General features: G+C 68.0%; 1 protein-coding gene across 1 annotated transcript; it reads right to left on the bottom strand.

Moving 5' to 3' along the window:
* Window positions 1-13,284, bottom strand: SLC4A1 (solute carrier family 4 member 1 (Diego blood group)). The gene is made up of 22 exons (XM_084275710.1): window positions 13,232-13,284; window positions 10,856-10,947; window positions 10,654-10,750; window positions 9,568-9,637; window positions 9,337-9,437; window positions 8,137-8,210; window positions 7,805-7,982; window positions 7,592-7,727; window positions 7,193-7,328; window positions 6,519-6,594; window positions 5,728-5,912; window positions 5,150-5,360; window positions 4,853-5,056; window positions 4,504-4,652; window positions 3,827-4,021; window positions 2,948-3,115; window positions 2,595-2,684; window positions 2,300-2,466; window positions 1,946-2,199; window positions 1,689-1,858; window positions 1,310-1,483; window positions 1-1,066 (listed from the first exon to the last, which is right to left on the bottom strand). Exons 2-22 carry the CDS (start codon window positions 10,871-10,873, stop codon window positions 986-988), a joined length of 2,934 nt encoding a protein of 977 aa, XP_084131836.1. The 5' UTR covers window positions 10,874-10,947; window positions 13,232-13,284; the 3' UTR covers window positions 1-985.
* Window positions 13,285-13,967: the final 683 nt, after the last annotated feature.

Here is a 13,967-nt window from a genome sequence, read left to right as displayed (position 1 = left end):
AATCAGCGCTGCAACGGCACTGCCGGGCTGGTCCGTAGAGTTTAGGCCCTGACCAGGATCCTTTAAAATGAGCTTGTCTAGAAAATTGTGAATTTTATATAGTTTCTCTAGTATATACACACACACACACACACACACACACACACACGGCCCCCACCGTGGGCAGGGTTCAAACAGCCTTTAGAAATAAATTACAAACCTACACACCCCCCCCATCGTTAGCATCAAATATACAGATCACTCCTTGCAGCTGCTGCTTTTTTTTGGTCCCTTTTCTTTTTTTAAGGTGCTTTTTGGGTCTTTTTTTTGGATTTTTGTTTGGCTCTGAGTGAATCCTGCCTGTGGAAGTGTCAGCATGATTTTTTGGGCGGGGGGGGTTTACATCATCATCTTCATTGCGAATATTTAAAGCCCCTCAACTGGAGTATTTACATCCTGACCCTGGGGAGATGCTGGGAGCTCGTTAGCACTGAAAGTTCATCTGGGGAAGAGGGGAGGGGCAGGGGGGAGGACTCTCTGGGGTAGGCAGGGGGAATGGGGGGCCTCTATCCCCCATCATGTCACCTTCCTCCAGGTTCTTCCCATGCCTGGTGCCCGGGCGTAGCCCCAGGGTGGCTCTGGGGACATGCGACATGGGTTATCCTGCCCTGCCATGAGGTGGGGGACAGCCCAGGGGACACCCCTCACCTCGGCCCCAGCCCGGGCAGCCTCTTCCCCAGCAGGTAGCAAAGTGTGGACAAGGTCACACCATCCAAAATTTAAAAAATGGGGGAAGAAAGGGGGAAAAACCTAACGAGGGTCCATTGATGGGGTGTGCCCGTGGGGACCGGAGCTCTGGGGCTGTGTCCCCAAGTCCCCCTCCATCACCCTGCACCCCAGGACAGCAGCAGTGGAGCTACAAGCAGGTGGATGGGGGGAAGGGAGCTGGTGGGGGGGGATGTGGGGCTGTCCGGGGTGGGAGGGGACAGACGGGGGCGAGAAGCCCTTAGCTGGGCATCTGCACCTCGTTGTACACGTCTGTGCCCTCCTGCTCTTCGAAGGTCACCACGGCGTCATCTGCATCCAGCTGGAGGGACAGGAGAGTGCGTTAGGTGGGATGGGGATGGGGATGCAGGTGAGGATGAGGATGGGCATGGGGATGGGGACATAGATGAAGATGGGGATGGGGACGGGGATGGGGATGCAGATGAGGATGAGCATGGGGATGAGGACAGGGATGGTGACAGGGATGGGGACACAAATGAGGATGGGGATGGGCACAGGGAAGGGACCAGCACCGCGGTGCCAGCGCGGTGCCAGCGCTACGTACGCATTTGAGTTCGATGTCATAGAAGATCTTGGGCAGCAGGAAGCGCCGCAAGGGCACAGTGAGGATGAGGACGAAGGGCAGCGCCAGCGAAGCCGGGGTGGACTTCACTGCCCACAACAGCACCAGGACGATGATCTGGGTGAAGGTGAAGAGGTGCATCCGCCAAGTCTTCACCTGCAGGATGAGGAGCCCAGTGGGGTCAGGGTGGTGGGTCCAGAACCCTCCACCCTTCCTGGGGTGCTGGTGGTGGCCCAAAGAGCCCAGAGAACATCAGCCCTGAAGGAGGGGGCTTTTGGGGAACCCCAGGCATTTGCAGGCAGCACCACGGGGTGTTGCAGCTCAGGACCCCCCCAAGCTGGGTGACACGGGGCTCACTCACCCGGGTGACGTAGGGCTCTTTGGGGTGGTACTTGGGTGGCATCAGCAAGAGCAGGATGCGGTCGAAGAGCTGGATGCCGAAGAGGGAGGTGACACCCATGTAGAGGAAGATGCCAAAGAGCACGGCCAGCGGGATGTACTTCAGGATGGGCTCCATGAGGATGGAGACGCCTGCAGTGGAGAAGGGGAGGTCAGGGGGAGCTGTCGGGGGGCACCCAGCCCTCGCTGCCCGGGGCGGGGGGCACTGTCCCAGCTCACCGATGAGCACGGCCACCAACAAGCCACTGATGCGCTGTTCCTTGACCTCCAGGATCTGGGCCTTCTCGCTGGGGGAGGAGGACTTGCTCATGACGGTGAGGGCGTTGGCGTGGGTGATGGTGCGGACGGTGGTGGCGCTGAGCCAGGGCATCCCGAAGAGCGCGGCCACCCCCCCCATGGCCACGATCAGCAGCAGGTCCAGGTGGAAACCGGAGCCCTTCACCAGCTTCCTCTCGGGCTTGCTGACGATGAGGCTGGTGGGGACAGAGGAGGAAGAGTCGGTGAGGCGGGGGGGTGTTGTCCCCTCGCACCCCACAGCCCTCCTCTCCTTCCCCATACCGCCCCGATCCTCACGTGGTGATCTGCGACTCGAGGAAGATGAGGATGAAGACCAAGAGGGCGGGTACCACGGAGGCGAACATCATCCAGATGGGGAAGGGGCTGTTGTTCCCCATGGGGTTGATAAACCAGCCCCGGGCAGACGCGTTGGTGACCTCCAGCCCTTTGGGGACATTCAGTTTCTGGATGGGAGCAGAGACGGGGGAGTGAGGGGACAGGGACAGGGCACAGGGACCAGCACCCAGCTGCACATCCCCGTGTGGGACAGCCCTGTCCTGGTGCAGCCCTGCCCCCCCCGCTGCTCCCAGACCTGTGTGTACGTGTCCTTGATGAAGAAGTCGACCAGCGCCATGATGAAGATGGAGATGGGCACCCCGAAGTCCCCGATCAAGCGCCGCACCTGCGGGGACACCATGACCGCGTTAAGCCCCCCTGCATCATCCCCCCCACCCCACCCCACCCAAAGCACCCCACCCACCCACACCACGTCCCCAGCGAGAGCAAGCAAAGACCTCCACAGCCGCATGCAGTGAGTTTGCACGGTCTCAGCCAGACACTTCTTGGGAAACCGCACCCACCAAACCCGTTTCACCCCCTCCCCGCTGAGGGGCCGGTGGGGTGGGGGGATGATGCAGGGGACCCCCCCCTTTCCCCAGTGCTCACGCTGCCAGGCAGGAAGGCGCTGTTCTTGAACTTGCGGAGGAAGAAGGCCAGGAAGAAGGTGCCGGCCATGAGGACGAGGGACAGCAGCGCCGTGTTGGGCTCCGGCACCTTGGGCTCCACCACGGCTTTCACGTCGTAGTGTCGCTTTAGCGGGTGATCCTTGAAGATCTGGGGAGGGAAGGAAGGCTCAGGGAGGATGGGACCCCCGCTAGCGGGTGGGGATGGGATGGGGGGTCCCCTGCACCCCTCCTGCCATGCTGGGAGCCGAATCCTGGCTGGAGGGGGGGTGCTGGGTGAGTGCCAGGGTGACCAGAGAGGCTGGAGCTGGCGCAGGGTGAGCAGGGGGTTATTTTTAGGCTCGGGTTTTGCCGTGCTTCTTACGACGGGGCCGGAGCAGGGGCTGGGTGGCACGGAGGGGACGGCTGAGCACGACCCTGCTGCGTTACCCGGGGCTGTGTGGAGCCCCTACAGGGGTGGCTTGGTGTGATGGGGCATGTGTCCTGCCTGTCACCTCTCCAGCACTAATGTCCCTGCGGGCACCCGGTGCACAGGGTGACACCGTCCCACTGCTGCTGGCCACCGGGGGAGGGTCTGAGCCGGGGTGAGGGAGGGGGGGAAATTGGGGTTCATTGGGCAGATCCTGGGCGAGGACTGTGTGGGTCCACCAGCCCATGTGGGACATCTGCCCCCCTTCACTCCCCTGCCCCAACCCCCCCCTCAGAGAGAGGCACGGGCTGCCAAACCCAGGATATGGGCTCCATCCCTCCTGCATCCCTCACATGGCTCCCACCGTTTCTATGGAAACCCAGGTGATGACCACCACCTCCACACACCCCATCCCACCCCCACCCCCCGCCTTGGGACCCCCACACCCCTCACCGTGACGAGCTTGGAGAAGGTCTCGAAGATGAAGATGAGGGAGATGAGGAAAGAGAAGATCTCCTGGGTGTAGCGGGACAGGTAGCGCACCAGGAAGCTGCCCTCACAGGCCACCACCACCAGCACCAGCAGGATCAGCCAGAAGCCGATCCAGACCCGGCCCACGATGTACTCCATGCCATAGTCACTGCAGAACTGGGGAGACAGAGGCCACGGCCCCCTCAGCACCCTGGGGTCCCCCAGCATGGGCACCCAGCTGCACCAAACCCCGGGGTCCCGTGGTGGCCTCGCGCCTCCTGCCTGGGGGCTGGGGGTGTTGGGATGGGGGTAGCGGTGCCCACAGTGGGATCACCCATCTGGCAGCACCACGATGGCACTGCCCATGTGGGGTGGCACCCACAGGGCATCATACTGCTCACACCATCCCTGTGCCGTCATAGGGTGGCCCTGCCTGTGTGCTGTCACCCCCATGTCAAACCACTGGTGTCATCTTGCATGTGGCAGCCCCCCCCGTGCCATCCCCGATGTGCTGCCCCCCCATCACATCCCCCCCTGCCCCCCCTCCCCACAGCAGCACCCTGTGCCTGTGCCAGGGCTGGTGGGGACACCACGAGCCTACAGTGGGGACCACCGGCAGCAGGTGCAGAGGGCACCCAGGGGCACGGGGTGGCACCCACCGCGTAGAAGGCTTCCTCAAAGACAAGGAGAGGTCCCGAGAAGCCCACGACGAGCAGGGGCTGGGCGCTGAGGATGCTGAAGAGGACGCACTGCACACACGTGGAGATGAGCAGCTCCGACACCCCCATCATGCCCTTGGTCTTCTCACCTGGGGGGAAGCAGAGCTGCTGAGCACCATGAGGTGCTGTGCACCCCCATCCCAACTCCTCAGCACCAGGATTAGGGGTGCAATCCCCCCTCCCCAGGAGTATCCCAAGGGGATGGCGCTGCAGGCGGTGGCACCCCACTCCCCACACCCTGCACCCAGCTCGGGGACACCCCTGTTCCCCCACGTGCCCCCCCCATTACTCAGTAAGCCTCCAAAGGTGACAGCGGGTGACAGCGCTGCGAAGTAGATGAAGATGACGGCAGCCAGGCACTGGGGGCTGAAGGCATCTGTGATATCACTCAGATACTTGGGGTACCGGCGGCGGATGTCCCGCACCAGCCCCCCGAAAGGTATCCCCGTCCTGCGCAGGGGGTCATCATCCTCTGCCACCGGCTCCTTCAGCCCTGGGGACACAAACAGGTGGCTATGGGGGGGCCCTGTATGCAAGGGAGGGGGCTGGGGGGTCTCAGAGGGGGCTGGGGAGGTCCCCACCCTACCCAAGTCCTTTAGGAAGTCCTTCTCCGGCGCCTTCTCGGGGCCCTGGTAGCGGCGGCGGAGCAGTTCGTGCTGCAGCGGGACCAGGCCGCGGAGCAGCTCCTCGCTGGGGGTCTCGGTGGGCGGCAGGACGATGCTGGCCTCCAGGAAGCCCTCCACCCCCCGCTGCAGGTCCTGCCGGCTCTCGGCCAGGTAGGCGTCCCGGCGAAAGACCTGCGTGGGGCCCGTGGACCAGGGATCAGCCGTGTCCGGCACCCTTGGGTGCTGCTGGGCACCCACCTGAGCCCTGAGCATCCTCGTGGGGACTGGGGGGGCTTGGGGTGTGTGGTGGTGGGGAGCGATGGGGCCACGGGGGCATGGATGGGGGATAAGGGGGGCATGGGGATATTTGACCTTGGGGACACTTGGGGACGTGGGGCACAGGAGTGTGGACAGGGGTGCAGGGGGACAGGGGGCACAGGGACAGGAGCCTGGAGCGGGACACGGCACAGGTGGACGAGCCCCGTTAGAGGGGGCAGCCCCAGAGCTGGGGACTGGGGGGTGTTTTTGGGGAGGGGGTCAGGTGGCACCCTGGCCGTACCCTCTCGGACATCATGGTGGCCACGGCCCGGCCGATCTCGTGGTAGCTGACGTGGGGGGTGTCGGGGCCCAGGACCAGGAAGAGGAAGCGGACGGGCAGGGACACGTCGAGGACACCGTCCAGTGTCACCGCGTCCTTCAGGCGCACGAAGGCCAGGGTGGGCTGCTCCAGGAAGGCTGCACAGCCTGGGGGGAGGACGGGATGGGATGGGGGTCATGGGATGGGGGGTGCACGAGGACACGGGGACACCACGGGGACACCACAGGGACATGGGATGGACATGGGGATACGGAGACCAGGTGGCACAGAGGCATGGGGACATGGACATGGGGAATAGGATGGGGCACGAAGGCAGGAGGAGGGCACAGGGATGGGTGGGCACGAGAGTGCAGGGACATCAGGGCATGGGGATGGGGGGAGTGGGGGACAGAGAGACACGAGGACAGGGTGGGACAGGGGGGGTGGAGAAATAGGACGTGAGGACAAGGGCCCAGGGAGCAGCGCTGAGCGGCAGCAGGTGGCGGCGAGAGCTGAGGATGGGGAGAGGCAAAAAGGTGCAAGAAAAGCAGCAAGTGAGCGAGCAGCAGCCATGGAAGCTCCCTCTGTGCGCCCCGAGCCCACACCCAGCACCCTGAGCCTGCACCCAGCACCCCGAGCCCACACCCAGCACCCCTGCCCTGCATCCAGCACCCCGAGCCTGCACCCAGCACCCCAACCCCACAGCCAGCACCCTAATCCCACACCCCACACCCACCCCCGACCCTGTACCTGCCTCCCCGCTGACCACTCACCCACGAGGACCAGCGTGGCCTCAGCATCCTCAGGCACCTTCTCGGCGAGAAGAGGTTTGGTGGCCCCGCTTGGGCTCTGTGGGGGCAAATGCTGGGGGTCAGCCGACTGTCCATGGTGGCCGTGCCCCAGATGGCCCCTGTCCCCCCTGTGTGTCCCTCCCTCCATCCCTGGAGTGTCCCCCCTGCAAACCCAGCTCCCTGATGCGCCTCCGCACCGTCCCATGGCAGTGACCCCTGCTTGTGTGCACGTGTGTGCATGTGTGCACACCTGCAGAGGCGAGGGCACACGAGGGCACACGTGGGCACACGTGAGCATGTGTGGGCACGCCCGTGTGTGCAAATGCAGGTGTGTGTGAGTGTGAGGGGATGCTGGTGTGTGGTGTTTGGGGGGGGGTGGTGTTTGTGCCTGTGTGAGTGTGTGCACAGGTGTGCACAGGTGTGCACAGGTGTGCAAGAGTGTTGGCAGTGGGTGTGTGCTCCCCAGGGACGCTGCTGCCCAGGGCCTGTGCCCATGTGTGCCAAAGCCTGTACATGCTCCTGCGTGTGCCCACACCCCACACGCGTCTCCACCAGCCCTGGCTGAGCCTGGCACCCTCAAACCCCTGCACCCCCGTACCCCCAGCCCCGTGCCCAGCCCCGTGCCCAGCCCCGTGCCCAGCCCCGCGCCCGCTCGCCTGCTCGCCCAGCCTGCGCATCTCCAGGGGCTGCTGCGTCCTCAGCAGCGGCTGCTCCGTCTCAGCCCGGCTGGTGCCCGAGCGCTGCAGCTGAGCTGGCTGCATGGTCCTGGCCGACTCGGCCTCGCTGGGGTGCCTGGAGCAGAGTGGGGGGGCGGTGTCAGACAGGCCAGCACCCTTGACCCCCCCAAACCCCATAAAACAGCCCCTGGGATGCACGAGGAACCCCCGAGCTGGGCTGGAAGGCAAAAGCCAAATGGCAGAGAGGCTTTTCCACCCTGCGCCCGGCTCCAGCAGGACTCACCGGGACACCGGGGTGTCCCCCCACCCCTACCCCAGCCACGGGGACACCACGGTGGGTGTATGTCCCCCAACCCAGCCGTGGGGCCCCAGCTGTACCTGTGCTGCAGCAGCAGCGTCCTCAGGATGTCATCCCGGTCCTGCGGCTTGATCTGCCCCTCGTAGATCATCTGGTCGATGAGGGTGTGGGCGATGGCCGGCAGCGAGGTGGCTGCCACGTCCAGGAGCACGGCGCCTGCGGGGACAGCACGGTCACTGGCTGCCCGGCTGCGGGGTCCCCACTGCCAGCCCAGCCCCATCCAGCATCCCCACCTTTGGCCAAAGCCCGGCGGATCTCCAGGAGGCTCTGGTAGGTCAGGAAGGAGAGATGGGGCTGGCCCCAGTGCCCGGCTTCCTTGAAGTCCTCCTCCAGCTTGAGCCAGTGGCCGGCCTCCATCCAGCACAGATCCTTCCTGCTGTCCATGACCAGCTCGTGCAGCTCCACGTAGCCCTACAGCCAGGGCCAGGGGGTCAGGGTACCCCCGGCCACACCAGGGACCCCCAGGAGCCCCAGAGCTGTGGCTGCCCATGCTGGCAGCCCTCCGCACCCCACAGTCTGCCCAGCCCCGGGATGAGGGAATGGGGGTCCCTGGGGCAGCACCCACCTCATGGGTGTCCCGCCGGGACACGGGCCTCCTGCTCCCCACCGCCTCCAGGTCCACATCGGTCACCGATGGAGCTGTGAGTGGAGCCACTGCCATGTTAGCCGGTCCCTGCCCGGGCCCAGACCCCAGCCTGGGGTCTGTTGAAGGCATCTACCCCCACCACCCCCACCCCCATCACCCCCATCCCAGACCCGGCTGGGGTTGCCTGGCTGTGTCCCCTGCCCCAACCCCAGAGCCAGCTGGGCCTCACTGCTCGCACCCCACACCCGTTACCCCGTTCCAGAGCCGGCTGGGCGATGCTGACTCTGTCCCTCCCTCACCCCCCACCCTGCTGGTGCCCACCTCCAGCCCCTCGCAGCCCCGCTCCTGGGGCAGGGTGCCAGTCCGGGTGCCAGCTCCTGTCCCCCCTCTGCCCCACCACCCTGACCCCATCAACCGGGGTGGGGACGGGGACAGCACATCATCCCCAGCCAGCCCAGGAGCTCGAGGAGTCCCCGTCCCCCTCCTACCTGTGCCCCCCCCCCCAGCTCCCCGCGGCCCGCAGGCTCGGTCCCTATAAAGCGGGGCCCAGCCCCACGCCCCGCGGCCGCCCTGTGTGCACCGTAAATCCCAGAGCACTTGGCCTTTGCTGACAGTAAACACCAGCGGGGCTCCCGCCCGCCCGCAGCCGCCCCGGTGACGGGGACACGCTCACCCTGTCCCCATCCACCCCCCCGAGGACCACCATGGTCCCCCCACTGCCCCAGTGACACCCCGGACGCGTCACCCAGCGGGGTGATGCCGCAGGACCAGCGTCCTGCCCTGGTCCTGCCCTGCGGGCTGAAGGATGCTGCGCCCGGGGCAGCGGGGACGGGGCGCGTTGCGCGCCCCCCCCCCCGCCCTGTCCCCGGCACGTGGGCACGAGCCGGTCCTCGTCCCGGGGCCGCTTCCGCCGCCCGGCGCCAGCCCGAGTTCAGCGCCGAGTGGTTCTTGTCCTCACCCCAAACAAAGCCCTTGTTTACCCTCAATCAGCGGGCAATTACGGGCGAGCGGAGCGGTCACCCCGCGGCGCGCCCCGACGCCGGGTGCCGGGCGCCCCGCCGAGCGCGGGGGGACGCGGGTGGCACAGCCGGGGCGGGCGGCGCGGCGGAGGGCGGGCGGGGGGGACCCCAAGGCTGGGCTCTGTGTGTGTCCCCCCCCGGTGCCCCCGCGGTCACTCACGCTGCCCTGCGCCTCGCCGGCTCGCCTGTCCCGGCGGGGCCCCGGCCTCGCGCCTCCTCCCATCCAGGTCATAGCATCCCCGCCGGCTGGGCAAATACTGGCTGCAAAACACACACCGCCGGGCCGGGGGGGTCAGCACGGGGCACCCCTGGGTACCACAACCTCCCCTTGCCAACGCCAGGCGGGCAGGCGGGGCAGCGTCCGGCCCCCTCCCTGCTTTGGGGAACTCACCGCAGGGGCGTCAGCTCCTCGGCTCGGGCCCTCCACGCGTGCAAAGGGGACCCAGTGCCAGCGCCGGCCCCTGTGCAGAACAGGCGGCAGCGTTACCCCCCGACCTGTGGCACCCCAAACGGCGACCCGAGGGTCCAGGCGGCGAGAACTGGCACAGCCCAAAGAGAGAGAACCCAGCCTCGGGGCAGCAGCGCCCAGTAAAGCAAACTTCAGGCAAGGGGATGCCCCGGGGCACACGGACCCCCCAAACTCCCCCTCCCCTCCCTCCCTGGGGGCTCTCGCTCACGGCCCCGAGGACTCTGGTGTCTCCCTCCTGAGCACCCACAGCTCTCACACCCGAGGTGGCAGCTGCGGGGCTTTGGCAAAGGGTGTCACTGCCTTTGGGTGCTGCGGTCCCCAGGGCTGGGTGTCCCTCCCTGAGCACCCTGAGCTCCGCACAAGCCCCGCTGCCTGTGCAGCACCAGCACCTGTGCAACACCAGCACCTGTGCAAGCGCCTGCGTGATGGTGCCCACATGACACATCCATGCTGAGCTGGCACCCATGCGACACGGTGCCCATGCAGTGCTGGTGCCCATGCAGCACCAGTGCCCATGCAACACCAGTGCCCATGCAGCACTGGCATCTCCTCAGCTCCAGCACCCCTGCAGCACTGTGCCATGTGCCGTGTGCCATGACAGTGCTCATGCATAGCCGGCACCCACAAAACTTGGTTACCCCGTGCAACGCTCGCCCATGGACCACCGATGCCCCTGCAACACTGGCATCCACCTGGTGCCAGTTCCCACACAGCATCAGAGCCCGTGCTCATGCAACACCATGCAACCCGAGCAACACCATCAACGTGCAACACCATGACCCGTGCAGTGCCGGTGCCCATACGACTCTGGTGCCTGTGCAACACCGATGCCCGTGCCATGCTGATGCCTGTGCCATGCTGATGCCCGTGCCATGCTGATGCCCGTGCAGTGCTGGCACCCATGCAGCACCATCGCCCATGCAACGCCGGCGCTGCCAGCCCCCCTGCAGTGCTGGTGCCCGTGCACACCGTCCCCGCTGTCCCCCTGCACCCGGGGGGGCCACTCACTGCTCATCTCCCCCAGCGACAGGCGGGCGCTCTTTATGCCGGGGTCCTCGTAGCCCTTGGGGTCCAGGCTCCTCCGCATCCCCTCCTCGTAGAGCTCCTGCGGGACAGAGAGAAGGGGGCTCAGCGGGGACCGGCACCCCCAGCGCCTCGCAGGGACCATGCCGGGGGCGGGGAGCCAGGGCTTGGGGCCGGGTCTCCCTACCTGGCCGGGCCCCTCCATGGCTCCGGGCTCGGCCCCCGCCGCCGCCTCGCCGCGTCCCGGCGCTCAGCCCGGCGGCACCATAACCCGGCGCTCTGCGGGCGGGCGCGGGGGAGAGGGAGAGACAGTAGGTTAGGAGAGGCCAGGGCAGCGCTCGGTGACCCCCACCCCCACCCCCACCCCATCCCGGGACACGGGGGTATCCCCTGGGATGGGGCCGGGCCGTTCCCGCAGTCCCCGGCAGCGTAACCCGGTCCCCGCGGGCAGGGAGGGCTCCGGGCCGGGCATCCCTGGGGAGCCGGTGCCCTGCCCCGCCGTCCCTCCGGGATGGGAACCGACGTCAGGAGGCGGCGAAGCCCCGGCAGCTTCTCGACAGGGCCCCGGCATCGCCCCCCGGCCCCCCCGTGCCCACGCACGGCCGCTGGTCCCGCACCGCGCCCAGGGTCCGGCCCCACGCGACCTCTCGCGTGCGGGTGAGGGGGGGTCCCCCCATCCAGACCTACGCCCAGGGGAAAGGGGTCCCACCCGCCAGCGCCCGGAGCCCCCAGCAAGCCCCCCCGGCACAGCGCTGGGGGAAAGGGGAAACTGAGGCACGGCCGGGCTGGCGGGGGTCTGGAAGCGGGACGGGACACGTGTCCCGCAGCAGCCCCGGCCGCCCCCGCCCCCGCCCCCCCCTCGCCCTCCGCCCCCCCCGCAGCTGCCCCGGGGCGGTGCCGGGGGGAAACCGCCAGGGGGCGCCCTGCCCCGCGCGCCCCCCGCCCCCCCGCCCCGGGGCACCCCCGAGGGACCCAGAGGTGGTGGGACCCCCCCCCACTCCCCATAACCCCCCCATGACCCGCCACCGGCCCCCCAACCCGCAGCCTGCGGGGGGGAGGGGCGGGGGGCTCCTGCGCCGGGACCCTCAGCTCCCCACCCCCGTGTCAGCCCCCCCGTAGGGACCCCCAGGTGGGGGGCCGGGGCTCCCTGCTGCCCCCGCCACCCCAGCCCGTGGACCCCGCACGGGGGTGAAGGTCACGGGCGGCGGTGCAAGGTCAGGGCGTGGGGGGGCGTGGGGGGACCAGCCCCCCCAGGTCTCACCAAGGCGACGCAGGAGCTCGCTCCCGGCCGGGGGGGCCGCGGGAGTCGGGGTTGGGGGGTCACGGAGACCCCGCTGGGGCCACGGGATCCCCGGTGGGGCGCGGGAGCTGCGGCGGGGCCGCGGGAGCTGCGGCCAGCTCCGGACCCAGCCTCCTCCTTCCTGCCCCGCCTGGCCCCGCAGCGCCGGCGGCCCCCGGCCCCCCAGGCCCGGGCTGGCCCGGCCCGGGGCCCCCGGCCCACCCCAGCCCCGCCGGCGGCTCTTGCATCAGCCCGGTGCGCCGGGCTGCGCCCCGCTGATAACGCCCGGCTGGTGCCGGCCCCCGCCCCGCTCCCGCTGCCGCCCCCCGGCTCTGCCCCGGCGGCCAGGCGGTGCCCCGAGCCTGGGCTGAGGGGCTGGGGGGGGACATACACCGGTCACCCCGCACCCGGGTCACCCAGACCTGCCAAACCCACCCCTGTGCCACCCCGCCCCGTCCAGAGCCCCTGCGTGGGGTGCGAGGTGGGGGGCCCACGCCTCCTGCACCCCATGCAGCCCCCGTGTCCCCCCGTACAGCCCCCACCTCCCCGTCCCGCAGTGCCCGGGCTCAGCGCTGGGCTCAGGCCTCCTGCACCCCCCAAAACAGGGGTGCGTGCGCCCAGCACGGAGCCCCTACATCCCACACAGGGTACAGGGGGCTCCCTCCCGCAGCGGGTACCAGCCTGGCTCCCTGTGGAGCCCATACATCCCCTACTGTCCGCGCTGTGTGGCTCAGGTCCCTCCTGCAGTGGATGTATGGAGCCCATACATCCCACACCGGCTCTATGGCACAGCAGGTACCAGCCTGGCTCTGTATGGAGCCCGCACATCCCAGAGCACCCACGCTGTGTGGCTCACATTCCTCCTGCAGTGGATGTATGGACTCCATACACCCCGCACCATCCATGCTCAGGTCCCTCCTGCAGCAGGTGCCCAGCAAGGAGCCCATACATCCCACACCATGGCCCAGCATGCAGCCCCTACATCCCACACCACCCACACAGCGTGGCTCAGGCCCCCCTGGCAGGGGGTGCCCAGCAGGGACCCCGCAGCTCCCACGCCGCCCGCCCGGCAGCGGGTGCCACGGTGGCTCAGTGCGGAGCCCCTATCCCCCATCCCACAGCATCTCCCACCCCAGCACACCCCACGGACAACCCCGCAGACCCCACCCCATGCTGGGGGCACCCCAGGGTGCTACCCCACCCCGCCTGCCCCCCCCGCCCCCCCCCCCCCCAGCAGCCAGGGACGCCCCAAGGTGCCATCGCCGCCCGTGACCCCGCACCTACCCCGGGGTGTCTCCGCGACGCCCCTGCCCGGGCTCTGCCTGCGCGGAAAGAGCCGCACGGCGCTGGGGAGCGCACCCAAATGCCCTGAGTCACGCTCACCTCCCTAATCTCCCCCCCTCCGGGGCTCACCCTGCCCCCCCCGGGGCCCCCTGTAAACAAGGTTATCGGGGTGCAACATCTTGCGGCCCCGGCGGCTGCGCCCTGCCCGCTGCCCATCGCCCGCGTCCCGCCGCCCTCCCGCCGCTCGCCCCATCCCGGCTGTGCCATGCCCCACGCTCCCCCCGAGCACCCCCCAGTCTTGTTTACGGGGCTCGGGGTTTCCCTGTGGGGAATCCCCGGGAACCCTCTGGGTGTCCCCCTCCCGCACCAGGAGGGGGGTGGGGGGGGTTCTTCTTTTTTTTTTAAAATAAATTAAAAAAATAAAAAAAATGGGGGTTCCTGGGGAGGTTCCCGGGGGAGGAGGCGGGAGGGGATGGGGGTTGTGCCCCCCCCTTCTGCCCGTCCCTTGGGGTACCCGTCCCCTGGGGTGCCTGCGGAGAGCTGGGGCACCAGGCACGGGCGTTTCAGGGCAGGACGGGGTGCACAGGCCTGTGTGTGCCTTGGAGCACGTGTGTGCACACGCGTGTGCAAGGATGTGCGTGCTCCTGTGTGCACCTGTGTGTGGAGGCACCTGTGTCCCCCCGATGTGTAACACTCCCCAGAGGGGCTCCCAGCCCCCAGCCCCAAACCCCGGGGA

The sequence above is a fragment of the Gallinula chloropus genome (assembly GCF_964237585.1).
Source record: "Gallinula chloropus genome assembly, chromosome: 26".
Lineage (NCBI taxonomy): Eukaryota > Metazoa > Chordata > Aves > Gruiformes > Rallidae > Gallinula > Gallinula chloropus.
The sequence above is the reverse complement of the archived record's forward strand: the minus strand, read 5'-3'. Positions and strand labels throughout refer to the sequence as shown.